Source organism: Papio anubis, chromosome 4, assembly GCF_008728515.1.
Source record: "Papio anubis isolate 15944 chromosome 4, Panubis1.0, whole genome shotgun sequence".
Lineage (NCBI taxonomy): Eukaryota > Metazoa > Chordata > Mammalia > Primates > Cercopithecidae > Papio > Papio anubis.
Window position 1 is genome coordinate 164,977,974 of NC_044979.1, and position 15,290 is coordinate 164,993,263.

The 15,290-nt window shown below is 38.7% G+C and overlaps 1 protein-coding gene and 1 long non-coding RNA gene across 8 annotated transcripts in view; one reads left to right on the forward strand and one right to left on the reverse strand.

The window, feature by feature from the left end:
* The window catches only part of GRIK1 (glutamate ionotropic receptor kainate type subunit 1), a 404,603-nt gene that overhangs the window by 104,445 nt on the left and 284,868 nt on the right, over positions 1 to 15,290 (reverse strand). For all 7 annotated transcript variants that reach the window (XM_009202388.4, XM_009202391.4, XM_009202387.4 and 4 more), the window contains exons 5-7: positions 12,164 to 12,217; positions 8,546 to 8,719; positions 308 to 451 (exon numbers count right to left, since the gene is read on the reverse strand). In XM_009202388.4, coding sequence (XP_009200652.2) covers positions 308 to 451; positions 8,546 to 8,719; positions 12,164 to 12,217 — 372 coding nt within the window. The remainder of the gene's footprint in view (positions 1 to 307; positions 452 to 8,545; positions 8,720 to 12,163; positions 12,218 to 15,290) is intronic.
* LOC110742688 overlaps positions 1 to 15,290 on the forward strand; it is a 147,180-nt gene that overhangs the window by 87,854 nt on the left and 44,036 nt on the right. Inside the window, exon 3 of the long non-coding RNA XR_002520682.2 lies at positions 3,639 to 3,769. This is a non-coding gene — a long non-coding RNA (uncharacterized LOC110742688). The remainder of the gene's footprint in view (positions 1 to 3,638; positions 3,770 to 15,290) is intronic.

Genomic DNA, 15,290 nt, shown 5'->3' on the forward strand with positions numbered 1-15,290 from the left:
AACACCCATATGCTCTTATGGACATATGTGGAGAGCCAGCAGGAGCTACGGCCATGGCTGGCATGAAGGAGAGGAAGTGATGGTGTCTTGCAGTGTCACTGAACTTGGCAGCATCACAATGGGAAATTCCTGATAGTCCTTCTGGACAAACTTTTGACACTGAAATCTGGGCAGACTGGTTGATGATGGCTTCTTCTCTCTTATGGGCATCATGCCAACAGAACCATGTGGGGAGGACCATACCAAATGGGCAAGCCCAACAGTGCTCAGCTGAAGGGCACCTGGGCTGTGAGGGAGCATCACTTGCCTCTTTGATGAGGTTCATAAATCTGGGTCCAAGACGCCATGGCTTATGTCGATGGCACTGTAGGGAGCTGACGGTCAGCTGGGATGCCCGGTGCGAGGCAATGGCCACCATGTACACAGCATCGTACATCAGAGCCGCTTCAGTCTGTGGAGGAAAACACACACCACATCTTCAATTCCACCTTAGCTTACCTTCCTTTACCTGCATAATCACTCTTTCTGCTTCCATAGCTCTTATCTATCTGATCTCAAAGGCCATTTGTTGTTCAGCTAGGTAGTTTTCACTCTCCAACAGCTATTTTTCTCAAAAAATAATACCTCACACTTCGGAGTAAATTGAAGTCATAACTCTGCTTTGTTTCAAGTTCTTTAAAAACAAAATAAAGCACCCCAGATCAGCCACAGAAGACTTGATTCAAGGAACAAATATTTTGCAAAGTGTCTTCTATGTTAAGCACGGTGTTAAGATCAACTACTTGAGCTAGAAGCTACTAAAGCTCAAAGTTGCAATATCAGATTTGTTTCTCAGTATTTGTCTATAACTATTTATCTGTCTACTTACTGGTTTATATTTGGTAGAAAGAAACTGCTGCAATCACTAACAGGTGATTTCCAGATAAGGATACTGGTGTTGGTCACTTTCATTTACCAGAGTTAAGAAGGTCATAGTCATGAAATGAAACTCAACAGCAAGTTTTGGGAGGCCCTCTGAAGAGCAGACACGTGCAACTGGCTCAGAACATGCCTCCTCTTGCCAGCACGTGCTTTCTTGAGACAGATTGAAACCAGTCAGTCATTCCTTTTAGGGGACTGGGCATCTCATTCTTCCCTTCCTCATGAAATTCCTGTCACGTGCAAAATTTTACATAATACTTACAGCATTTTATAAAATATACTTCCCTGTGGTTTTCTTTAGGGAAAAAAATCTTATAATACCCTTGCATTTCACTTGAGGGTTTCATTGCAACTTCAAATACATTAGCTCATTTGAAATTCTCAACAAGTCTTCAAAATAAGCAGAAGAGATAAAGGTATTTATTATGTGAGAAAACTCACTTCGAGGTAGGATATTTGTGGAGGGGCACACACACACACGTGCACACACACATGTGCACACACACACAAAACACACACAATCATAGTGAGAAATCCCAGAGATGTCATTACTTCTGCTTATTATTTCTGGAGAGTAATAGGGATTATATACATAGCCAATCATTTTCAGAGTTAAACCTAGAATCTAGGTCATGGAATGAAAATTATCATATGGTTTTCCAAAATTGGTTGATACATTCAACATATACTATGCATTGATTGCTCATGTCTTGGTGGAGGTGGAAAGCGAGGACGGGGTTACTATATCTCACAATTTTATCAGTCTTTGAGGCCATGGAATACCTCTACTTTGAATCCTTATTATTCTCTACAATCTTTATCATTGTATTTTCCATCTATTCATGGTCAGAGGCCTTTATGTCCGTTTCTTAATAAGAATATTGGTTTTTTGAAGGCAGAAACTGCTCAAGTTTAAGTTCGCTTTGGTGGCTAACATGGTTCCTGACACAGAAAGTTGTTTAAAATTGTTCACTGAAGAAATTCATATTACTTAATCCCTTAAAATGAAATTTATTTTTGTGAGAACTGTATAATTGCAAGGCTTTAAGATGTAGTTTTAAGAAAAAACATTTCATTCATACTTATGTAGTTGACATACAGACATTAGATTGGTGGTGGCAGTAATTTCTAAAGCTTAAAAATGTTTTGATCATTTCAGTCCAAGACTCACACAATCCACTTTGTAGATGAGAAAACTAAAGCTCATGGAAATTGACCAGTATAAGGCTACTCTGTAATCAATTTCATGGCCAGGGTTTGAGCCTGCACATGCGTGATTCTAGCACCCATGATCTTTACCACTTTGCTGTACTAATTCTGTTTAATTGGAGGAAAGTAAGCTACTGGCAGATTGAGACTTTTTGAAATGCAATCAATAACAATAGCTGACATTTATCGAGCACTTATGATATGTCGCATGCTGTTCTAAATCCCTTGCAAACATGAAATTTTCACTATAACCTTTATTCTTTTACAGATAAAGAAATAAAGATATTAAATGGGACCCCCAAACTCATGGGGGGACAGGCAATATTCAAACCCATGAAGTTGGTGCTAGAGTATATGCCCTTAACCATAAAGCTGTGCTGCTTCTAAACCAAGTTATTGGCCTGATGATTTAATAGTCACAATAATAGTTCAATAAAGGTTAATATTCACTGATAATTTACTATGTGCCAGGCACTATAAGCATTTTACATAAGTCATCTTTTTTAATTACTGAAATTAAACTTTTGAAATAGGTATGCAGATGGGGAAATTGAGGCTTGTAGAGGTAGAATAACTTACCTAAAATTTTGTAGCCATTAAGGGAAGGAATGAGAATTCTAATTTGGGATGCAAACTCAGATTTCAGCTCATGACCATAGCCACATGCTATGATGACTTGGACTTTTTTTTATCAATAGGATATACTTTTTTGAAAATTTGTATCTGTATTCATTAATTCACTGAATGACCAATTTGATAGAGAAGTATAAGGACTGGAATTCTAATAATCTGATTTTTCCATAAACTTAGTTTAGAAAAGATGGACATTCTTTCTCAAGGCGGGCTCCATATTGGGAAGGGCAATAAAATGATTCAAAATTATAGGTCTAATCTGTGCCTTTCAACCCAAAGAAGAAAACTATTTATTCTAACAAATATGCTGCCCCTTGAAATACAATGTTTTCTTAGATGGAGAAAATGTTTACATTAATTATATTATAGCACTAATATACTACCACTGATTTTCCTCCCCCTTTCAGTTTTGTGCTTGAGGCCTGCTTACTGAATGGCTGTCATCATTTTAGGTAATAGGTAATGTAATAGAAACTGGCTTATGTTTCAAATTTTCCTCTTCCAAATGTGTTTATGTTCACATTTTATATATATCTAAAGCCTGGATGAAATCACATTGCTCAATGACCCTAAGAAAATCTTTTTACCACAATCTGAACCATGAAATAAGCACATTGAAAGCATACTTCTCCCCAGTACACAATGTTTTGGTTATTACAATTTGCAGTAAAGGATTAACTCACTGGGCTTAGGGTACTCAGACTTTGCACATTCCAAAGAGAGGACCAGCCCCTTGACTGGCTCTTGAGAGATAACCTTCAACTCCTTGGAATACCCCAATAAGAGCGTCATTGTATTCTTGGGGTCCTGGGTAATGTCAGATACTTTATTTTAAAAATGTGATTTATGATGAATGCCTATTTTTGTTGACCTAGGGCTCTGGGCCATGCTGTATCAATTTGATCTCCTGAAAGGCTGGATACTAAGTAACTAAGGCCAACTATATGGGAGCTCCATGCCTATGTGACCAATCATCCCAATAAAAAACCTGGACCCCAAGGCTTGGGTGAGTTTCCATGGCTGGCAATACTTTCTACTTGTTGTCATAGATCATTGCTGAGGATTCAGTGCTGTCCATGCAGCTCTGTTGGGAGAGGATACTTGGAAGTTGGTGCTTTTTCTGTGTGGACTCTCTGTCACTTTTTCCTTCGCTGATTTTACTCTGTCTTCTTTTACTATAAATCTGTCATTGTGAGTACAACAGCTTTTCTGAGTTCTGTGAGTCCTGCTAGCAAATCATCAAATCTGAAGATGGTCTTGAGGACTCCCAACATAAGCCAGTGAGATGCCACCTCATCTTAGAGATGAGGACTAACAACAGTACGTGGCCTTAGAAAGTCCTCATATTTAGCTGTGTGCGTGGCACATAATTGTTGTTGGAAAAAGCAGGAGGAGATTGGGGTGCTGAAGAGAGACCTAATATTCAGAGATCAAATGGGCTGATCATACAGGGTCACACAGGTCCCAGATAAGGGTCCATCTTGGGCTATATGTGCAAGCTAAGGAATGTGTTTCTTGGAAACGCGCAGATTCTGCTATGATATTTCAGAATATCTCTTTATTTATTTATTTATTTAGTTAGTTAGTTAGTTAGTTAGTTAGTTATTTTGAGATGGAGTCTTGATCTTATTGCCCAGGCTGGGGTGCAATGGCACAATCTCAGCTCACTACAACCTCTGCCTCCTTCGTTCAAGTGATTCTCCTGCCTCAGCCTCCCCAGTAGCTGGGATTACAGGCACCCGCCACCACACCCAGATAATTTTTGTATTTTTAGTAGAGACAAGGGTTTGCCATGTTGGCCAGGCTGATCTTGAACTCCTGACCTCGTGATCCATCCGGCTCGGCCTCCCAAAGTGTTGGGATTACAGGCATGAGCCACCATGCACAGTCTCGTGTTCTTTTATTGACTACAAATAGGCAAAACATCAGGTATCAAGTGAATTCAGTTCTATGTACTAGAGGCTTCACATATGTGACCTAATTTAATCTGTAGAGTAACACTGTAAGGCGTTATTGTACAGATTTACAGATGAGCAGAGAACTGAGAGAGGTTAAATAACTTGCTCTGGTCACTTAGTTAGGAGACATAGCCAGGACTTAATCCTAGGCTTTCATTATCTGAGAAGATTTTGCTTTTTGTACTGAATCCAGCTGCCTATTTTCTTTCATTGCTTAAGTGGATGTACAAGGTGGGAACTCTAGGACATCTTCCCTATGGGTCATGATTAAGGGAAATGTTTACAGGCAAGAGAGCAGGATAAGGCTACTGACTTAACTTTATGTTGTGAGTGGATGTGAAGAACTGGAAAGGCAGATGTCAGATCAATGTTTGGTTGTTCCCCTGACTCCTGTGCAGTGTTGACTCATACACAATTTTGGTCCACTGAGAAGAACCCATTTGAGAATGAACCATTTCTGTATTATCCCAGTCTATCCAAAAGCTGAAAGGTTGAATCACCCCAATTGCTGAGAAAAAATTTAAAGATTATAAAAGAGAACAAAGTAGATTTTATAAAATTCACTCCAAACTTCTGTTAATTTTGTCAATTAACACTTCAGTTGATAAAACACTCTTTTTTTCCTCAAGATATTTTTTAATAATGAGTTTTACTGTTTTTGAACTCAGTTGACTCAGTAACAATTTTCTTAACTTAATTTTAACCTAATTTTTAAACTAAATTTTTTTCTTTAATTCTATTGTTCTTAAGTCTGGTGTCAAGATGTTTTGGATATGGGCATGACTGGCTTCTCTATTTTCAGATATGAATGTTTTGATATAATCATATTATTTGAGGATTTTTTAGTGTATGAAATTCTAAGAAATGCTTAATAGTTAAAAATATTAGAGATAAAAATAGATAATTGAATGGGAAATCAAAATACATGCATTTTCCTTATGCTTTTTTCTAATTCCTATATTCATCCATATACGTATGCACCACACACAAAACTATGACTATAAACATCTACAGGGAAATTCACCTTGAATAATAGTGGAATGAAGCATATGATTTCAGAGAATACAATTCTATTGTAGTAATGGCATTATTTAAACATTAAGAGTGGCCAGTCTGTGACTAATTTTTAAAAAACTCTTATTATTTTAAAGTAATCTCTATTTTACTAATCATGCACATTCACATATATCTTATTTATAGGAACTCTCTGTACTTTTATGGGACTCTTTTCAGGGCTGCCTAAATATTTTTCATTTAACATCTTCAGTTTTAGTAGAAGCTTAATTCTTATTTATTTAGTGCATTAATTTCTTTATTAAATACACATTTATTGAAGGTGTATTTTGCGCTGGGCCTTTTCTAGTGCTGGGGAGAAAGCAGAGCACAAAAGCACAACGTCTCTTTTTCATAAAAGATGCCTTTATGAAGTGTCTGTTCTTATAGGGGAAGGTACTAAACAAACAAATCAAAATATAACAAGTCAGGTCATAAGGGCTATGAAGAAAACAAAAACAGGTAAGAGGAAAGAGAGAAAAACCAGGGAAGGGGCTACTGTATGCTTCTAGGCATGGGGGCAACAAGTGCTTGACATGCAAGAATGAATGAAGGGCAGGGTCTGCTATTTGGACCCAATGAAATTGAAACCAAAGGACTTTTTATCTTTAAGGTAGAGAAGAAAGAGTTTAAATAGAGGCAACTTGACAGCAAAGATTTGTTAGCATTGGGCCTGGGCTTGGGGTCGTAAGTTTGCTCTCTTGGCTTAGCTATTGGTCAAATGGATGTCCTTTCATGCCCTTCAATGCCCTTCACCTCCCATGACACAGTTTCCACATTCCCAAAGTAGCCACATCCAGGAGAAACAGAAAGAAAACAGTCAAGTGCAAAGCAGACTCTTTGGATAAAGAAAGTAAGTATTACCCTTCACGTAATTTCAAAGTTATTATCTGCATGACTGTTGGATACAGCTCCTACTGGTGCCTGCATCCTATCACTTTTTAAAAAATTAGTATCGACACTACCTGATATGTTGAATAGTTCCTCTACCCACTTTTACAGCACCTCAGTGAGCTCTGGTAAATCCCCACTTTCCTTTTTATAGTTTATTATAATAATAAGTGTAAGAACACAGCCTAGAATCCCCTCTCTTAGTTGGGATCACAGTAAAAATCTTCAGGCAGACCAGGGCCTCTTCCATCCATTGGGACTCAACCTTGTCACACTTCGTGCCCCTGGGATCACTGTTAGCCCAGGACACCGGCCGCAGCTCTGGGGTGGCAGCATCACCTCATGCTTGGCCTGATTCCACATGAATTGCATAGGTCTGTCTCCTTCATTCAACAGTCTTCCTCATCTCAGTCAATATGAACGAACTGTTTTGTCAGCTCAGTGTAACTGAACACACGGACTTTTTTTCTTTGTAAATGAAGCCATACTTGTGATGAATATTTAATGCTTGGCCTAAGTCCACAATCTGTGTTAACATAGATTCAAACTGTAACTCTTTTAGTGGTAGATCCCAAACACAGGTAAAAATGATTTGAGATCTCATCCTGTGATGGAAACTTCATTGGAAGAGTGGGCAGAGGATTTTGAACCCTATTTGAACTCACTGAAATTATAAACCCAAGAGGAATAAGAGAAAAACCGATCTATTAGCATGCTTCTCCCTCTGTCTCTGGTGTTCCCTCTCCCTTTCAGAAGTCTAGTATTGCCCTGGATATTCTCTACTTGCTCCTATTCAAAGAAATGTTTCAAATCATCCCAGGGGTCGTTTGTACCAAGACGCTTTCCATCATTATCTCTCAGTTCACTTTGAATATTTTAAAAGTTATTTCAGGTTTGAAAAACAGTTAGGGAGCCTGAACATGGAATCATCCAGAGCCACTTCATTCATTCATTTATTTCTTCATTTTCATTTGTTCTTCATAAGAAAAAGGGGAAAAAAATTCCAAGTTCTCTGTGAGATGATGGGTAAATTGCATCTTAGAAGCGAGAGTGCATCTCCCGATGACAGGAATGGATAATAAAATCCTATGCCAATTTAAAATGCTATTACCTGCCTGCATTCCACAGTATCTTTCCCCTTAGATGGCTCCCACATAGGAAACATTTTTAAAAAATTATTTCCTGCTATTTTCTTCAGCACCCAGGGAGCTTCATTAGAGAAATAAAGTGAAGGTAGGTGCATTTGACAAGAGACAAATGATGTTAGGGAGAAGCTCTCTGATGAGGCAGTTCGCAGTTTATCTGTTCAGCAGAGTGTCTCTGACTTGTCAGGAGGCAGGTCTGGCATCTGCTTCAAGAGCAACATATGGCTGGTGTTAAACACTGTCAGTTCTGCAGAGGTGAGCCTATACACATCCAGGACAGGAAGAGCTGAATACACCAACTGTTTGTAGATCCGGCATTTTTCCACATTGGCTCTGCTTACTGAGATGTGGCAGAAGTGAGAAACACAAACTAGTTCCGCAAAACCCACAGGTGCGCTGTTCCTCCTCTGCCCCAACCAGCCGCCTTCCCCACGGCCACATTCCTACAATAAAATGCTCTTCAACTCGTCCTTGCGCTGGTGTGTCTGATAATGGTGGCTACTCTTGTCAAGTTTTTTATCTGCGGCGAGTACATCCAGGAAGCTAAAAATAGCAGTTTTTGCTAGTAGCCAGTCCCAGCCTTTCAAATTACCTAAAAAACAAACTCTTTCTTCTCTCCTGCAAGTCAAGGCACCCACTGTAACACTTTTCTTTAACATTTTAAAGACACATGTGATCTTAACCCCGAAGGAATTCAAATATTCTCGCGAATGATTTTATTTGAAAATGACTTACTGTCATCATGCCATCCAAAAGGCCAGTCTCGGGCCTGGGTGGGGCCTGCAGTCTCTCCATGGACCACTTCTCAATGATGGACGACACGTGAGGGTTGTCAATGTTAAGCAGCCGAAACCCGGTCATGTTTACGCCACTGTACCTATAGAGCTCCAGATCCAAAGCAAATAAGTCCTGCATGGTATCAAAAAGGATAAAGTGGAAAATAATTAGCATTTCCATGTTTTTATGCGAAAGAAAATTAATGCTTGTAGCAGCAACTAATACAGTGATACTTCTTATCTGTGGTTTTGTGGTTCATGGTTTCAGTTACCTGCGGTCAACCGCAGTTGGAACATGTTAAGTGGAAAACTTCAGAAATAAGCAATTCGTAATTTTTAAATTGCACACCATTCTGAGTAGCTTGAGGAAATCTTGAGTTGTCCCATGCTGTCCTGCCTGGGACATGAATTATTCCTTTGTCCAGAGTCTCCATACTACAGATGCCACCTGCTCATCAGTCCCTTCATAGCTGTCTCAGTTACGAGGTCGGCTATTGTGGTATGGAAGTACTTTGGTAAGTCAACCTTACACTTCATAATGGTCCCAGTCTGCAAGAGTATTGTGCCTAATTTATAAATTAAGCTTTATCCTAAGTATGCATATATAAGAAAAACATAATCTATATGGGGTTTGGCACCATACTAGATTTCAGGCATCTCTTGGAGGTCTTAGAACATGTACCCATTGGATAAAGGGGAGCTGCTATCGATTAAAACAAAATGGCAGCCATACCACACTATTTCAATAAAAGAACACCTTTCCCATTGTTTTCCATTCACATGCTGCCCTAAAACTTCTAGGGCAGTCATCAGTTTTCATTTTCATCTGTTTTATTTTTGCCGTACTGTTAGAGTTTGGATAAGTCAAGAGAAGGAATTTGGCTGTTAATAATTAGTATGTCCTTGGTCACAGGCTGTGACATTCTAAAAAGCTAAGAATTCTGTTCCCAGTTTATAGCCTTTGGGGTATTGGAAAAAATACTTATTCCCATTTGGTTCAGTGCTTTTATTTTACATATGAAGAAACTGAGGTTCTGAGTGGTGATGTGAGCAGGACAAGAATAAACCACTGGCAGTACCCACTCTTCTCCACCAAATCTTGCACCGCAGGCTGTTCCAGGTCTTGCCACAAAGGTGAAATTTGAAAACTGCATATGCGTTTGGCAGGAAAATCACTCCTGGCAGAAAAAAAAATCACCTCCTGGCTTGTTGAAAAGAACTCATCTCTCACACAATGAGGGCATGAAGAATGTTCACTGAACATAGGCTCAGAATAGGAACCAAAGGATTCTCTTCAGAGGATATGTTAGAGTACAAGGCTGCATGGATGCAAGAACATCTTAATAAGGGAACCCATTCCCTTTCAGACAATGTTTCGGGAAAAAAAAGTTGAACTCATCCTAGTGTTTTCTATTACAATTTTTCTATTACAGACGAGGCTGGGTGCAAACCAGAAGTTTCTTAATTGATTCACATTTAAGACAGGCTTATGTAATAATTTCAACTTTTTTCTTATATGGAAAGACTAGATTAAAAAATATATCATTAAAATATATCACATTTCAGAAGAAACGCAACTTTCAAAATAACATTTTACAGGAAAAATACTTCCATAAAAGTTTCTTAACAATGTAACCGGTTTCTGAAAGTGCAATGCAAGACAGGACATTATTCGTGATGATTACAGGTACTGAAGAGCAGCAGATTCAGAAACACTTCGCGATTTGCATTTGCGGAAGATGCATACAAATTTATTCTTTTGATGAACTCTCTCTTTCCCAAGATATATTTGGGTGAGGCAGTAGAACTATAAAAGCACAGCTCTGTGCTCCTAGATCAACATCAGAAAGGTGTACAATACTGCCTTTTAAAGCATTATATATTTTTTTCCTTAACACTAAGTAACTTTTTTTTTCTTTAACTTTTATTAATACTCATGGGCAAGAATGGTAAGAACATAAAAGCCAACCAGGACAGAATGCAGATAAAATCAGAGGAAAAGGATGAAAGAAGCAAAGTTAAAGAAGAAGACCCAGGAAAAAATGAGTCCGTTAGTACACTCAGTGGATAGAAAGACAGTTAACTCCAGTCTCAGAAAGTAAGACAGAAACTTCGAGAATACACATGAACCCCCACAGAGAATCAATATTACATAGATTTAACATGCTAAAATAAAGCACGTTAAACATGTGCAAAATTAGGTTGTCCTACAATTTAGGGTTTCCATGCAACAAAGAATGTCGGAAATCCAAAATCCAATTTGCTACATCCCCTTGTGCATGCAGAATGAGTGTTAGGGGTGAAGAGGAATAAAAGCGCACTCTTATTCATCCTCTATGGTCTCCTAGCCTTGTTAGATTCCATTGTTGGTATTCCTTCTCAAATTTCTCCCACACCAGCTCTTCCAGGGTGTGTACACCTGGAGGGGGTGGAAAGTTCCGAGGCAGATGGCCATGTCACCTTGAGTAACCGTCAGGTGTTCTTGGTGATGGGAAGAACCATACTTGTGAGCAGAGTAAGACACTTTGCAGTTCCCAAGTTTTCCCTCAGCTGTTCTCAAAGATGACATGATCAAGAAGCAGGAAGAGGCAGATGGGAAGACGATGCGAACCTTAGTTCAGGAATTTCTACCCTGTACCCACTTCCACCCTATGCTCAGTAGCAGTAATGATTTTGACAACTATCCCAAAGCATTCATTTCATGGTGTCCTCTGCACTCTCAGAGACAGTTGAGTCAGAAATAGAATTTACTACTTCGGATCCTTATTCTAAATTCTTTGGATTCCCCTACTCACTAGCTTGGCAGTTGAATTTGCTAAAATGGTACTGTTACTGAGTCCCCCAGAATCCAGGTCGAATTTAGCTGATACACTCTTACAGATTAGAAAACGAGCTTGATTCTGTTTTTCTTCTCATGTAAGAAAGTGGAGTGTGTGGTTGTGTAGGTGGGGAGGTGGGGGCTGTCACTGATTTCTGAAATTGACTGAATGAAAATTATCACATCGTTTTGATGTGTTAAATACCCTAAATCATTCTCCATGATCAGATAGTCTCTCAAAATTTAAGATGTCCTGTGGTTTCTTTTGGATTTCTAAGGCTTAGGACCATGATTTTTCTTAATGGTGCATAATGTTGATTGTGCAGAGCATCTCCAAAACTCCCCTTTTTGAAGGTTTTTCAAACATCTGACAGGTAACCCCTGGCTAACCCAGCTATCTACTGGACATAGGCAGGAAAGCCACATCAAATCAATGAATGCCAGACACATTTGGATGCACCTTCTAATGTATATAAAAATTGTAGATGATGCTTTTTTATGAATAGTTTTTACTTTAATAGTTTCTATTTAATGGAATTTTCATTTTAATCCCTTTCTGAATGCACATGCATTGATACAAGTTAAAAAAAGAAAGAAAGAAAGAAGCCTGCTGCTCAGCATTGCTGGATTTAGAGGATTCTTAGGAAAGTAAGGCAAGTCTCCATGACGATATCCTGCCTTTGACACTGGTGAGGCTGACTCTGAAATAACTGTGTGAAGACCTACCATGTGGAATACATTTCTCCCAGATGCACTTACCAGGGTTGTGAAAAAGTAGTGATAGTACTCGGTCATCATGCCCATGAACAGAATCTGCAAAAGGGAAATAAGGGGAAAGAATCAGGAACAGAATTATAATAAGAATGGGATAATTTCTAGGGTGACTACAAATGCTTGGGAACATAGAACAGGAAGGGACTTTAGAAATCCACAAACTCAGCAGATCAGAAACCTGAGGCCAATGAGTGGCTGGTGTGGAGCGGGCCAACTAACCTCTAGCCAACACTATTTCCATTACACGCTGCTTGACCTACATCAAAGTAATGGGTCTGATGATCAAATTTAAAAATAGTTTGGGCCAGGTGCAGTGGTGCAAGCCTCTAATCCCAGCATGTTGGGAGACCGAGGCAGGTGGATCACTTGAGGTCAGGAGTTCTAGACCAGCCTGACCATCATAGAGAAACCCTGTCTCTACTGAAAATACAAAATTAGCCGGGCTTGATGGTGCATGCTTGTAATCCCAGCTACTCAGGAGGCTGAGGGAGGAGAATCATTTGAACCCAGGAGGCAGAAGTTCCAGTGAGCCGAGATCTTGCCATTGCACTCCAGCCTGGGCAACAACAGGGAAACTGCGTCTCAAAAAAAGAAAAAAAAATTGTTTGTACTAAACAAATTTTGTATTTGGAGTTGTCCATAATGCACAGGGTTTTGTCTTTCCCACTGCCTAAGTGTCTGAGCAATCTCATACTTAGAAATATGTATTTTATTGATCTCCCTAGCTTACGACTTAGCATAATGCCACCCTCATTATGAGTAGAACTCAGTAAATGTTGAATTGTCAATAATGGCATGTAGATATGTTTAAATGAAGATTTATAAATGAGTATATCTCTGAAACCTTTCTCTCTCCCCCTTTTCCATGAGTAGGTGAAGAGAGGATTCATTTGTAGATAAAAGGACAGGGACTATTCTGACACCAATTTCACACTGTTCTTCATGCTAATTCTCAAATAGCTAAATAGCTACTTGGATTGGGATAGTTCCAGACATTCTGTGAGTGTGTATATTGTTTTTACTTTGTGAAAGAAGGAAAAAAGGAGGTGGATAAGAAGGACAGAGGTTCTACGTTCATTAAACTGTGATCTTACTTTTGGAGTCCCAGAAATGGTGTCAACTGAGAAGAAGCTGCAAATGGTTTAGAGATGATTCTTTCTAAATATGAATAAGGATATCCCTTTCCTTGGATAGACTACCAAAATAACTATTTGGGTGCTTTGGGTGCTTTTTTTTTTTTTTTTTTTGTCTTTGCATAGAAATCATACAAATGAAGAGAGAAGACATAGAAATCACATTTCCAAGGTAGTTTTCCCCACAACTCTGGTCAATTCCGGATGCAAGTAAAAATCCCCTCTGGAAGTTTTTATATCAAAGATTCTTAGACTCCATCACAGGGACATCCTGAATTACGATTTCTGAAAGTATAGCCTGGATTTCTGCATTTCACAGCTGTGTTTGAAAATCACTGCTCTATGGAAAACATGTACATTTGCATTAAATAACAAAGACTTTCAGATCTTCAGTTGAAGAGATGGATTGAAAAGGTCTGGGGAAAGGCACTGCAAGTTATCAGAGGTTCTGGAAGGTGCCTAAGATATGTGAACTAGAATGATTTTACATGAAAGGGCATAAGAAATAAAGAGGGTATTAGATGACAGCACATAACCGTATGAACACCAGTCCTACACTTCTAAACAACGTCTCTACTAACGTGAAAACCAGAGGAATATTTAGTGAAATTGTAATGTCATGAACATGAGACAAATGACAGGAAACTCTGTCCATGAATCATCAGCCCACAGGATGTAAGTCACTCCAATGGTGACAACAAGACCAGGCACACTAAAGGATTTTTTTTTTTTTAAAGGGTAGACTTGCTTTAGTGCCATCAATAACATTTAAGGCCATGCATGGTGAGGTCTTGTTAGCTGTTCTCTTATATCATTTGAGCATAAAGAGCTGGCCTGCCAGGGTCAGTCAGAAATCCCATTTTTCACTTTGGTCATTAGATAGTGTAATTGCAGCCAAGATTACCTCTTGAAAGGGAACTGGGCAAGTTTTATGTGAAGATATAGAGCTGGATATTAAGGTTTAAAATTTTGTTTCTGAAACTGAAAATAGAACACAAAGGCATTTGTGTTTATAGCTTTTCACTTGGGTAAAATTTTTCTTTTTAAACTTCATTATGGAGGCTTTGGATCCCCTGTCAAGAGAGAAGCAGTTTTTTAAACAACCATTTAACTAATTATTTTTATTATTGCCTTTTAAAGTTCCTGGAGGTAAATATGCATTTGATATGCCTCTTAGTGTTAGAAAAGAGATATTAAAATGCAGCGAATAAACAGCCAACAGGCCGGCTGTTATTGCAAAAAGAACCCTGGGGTCCTCCAGGTACACATTTTATTTGCTGTAGTAGAAAAATCCCCGTTCCTTTTCCTAGCTACTTGCTTGTATTAGTGCCTCCTGGTTCTTCCCTTGAATTTACTAGAAATGGAAATTAAGAAATGAGTCCAGCCATTGATCATTGGCCTGTCAACTTTGTGAACACTCACCCAGGTGAATGAAAAACATCTTGATAAGAACAACAAAGTCAATAGCACCAAAGGCAGTGCTTTTAAAGCAGTTGTTCTTGTGATGGTCTTTAAGCTGGTTGAGACCAGCAGCCCTGTCATATAATTGTAGCATACTTTATCAATAAAACGATTGCATTCCCATTTTGATTTTCTCTCTGCATGTTGGTATTTCAACCAAAAGTCATTAAGGGATTAAGAAAATGTCACATCAAAATGAATGTCAGTTTTAAAAACAAAAAGTATAATCATGATATGGGGAGTTTTCTAATAGTTCTTTGCAGAAATTACTTTTTCCTGAGAATGAGTAGCTTCTTTGAATTTTGATACGGTACTTGTCTGCCGACCTGACCAAGTGGTGCTGACCTAGGCAGTATGTATACTTTATTAGGGCAGTATTGCTAGGAACCATCTCTGGCTTTACTTAATTGTCACAGTTAATTTTTTTTTTTTTTGGCACGAAACATATCATGTCACACACACTAAAATGTAATAAAGGCAGCTATCAATACTGTTCATATGGATAGCATATTCCTCTG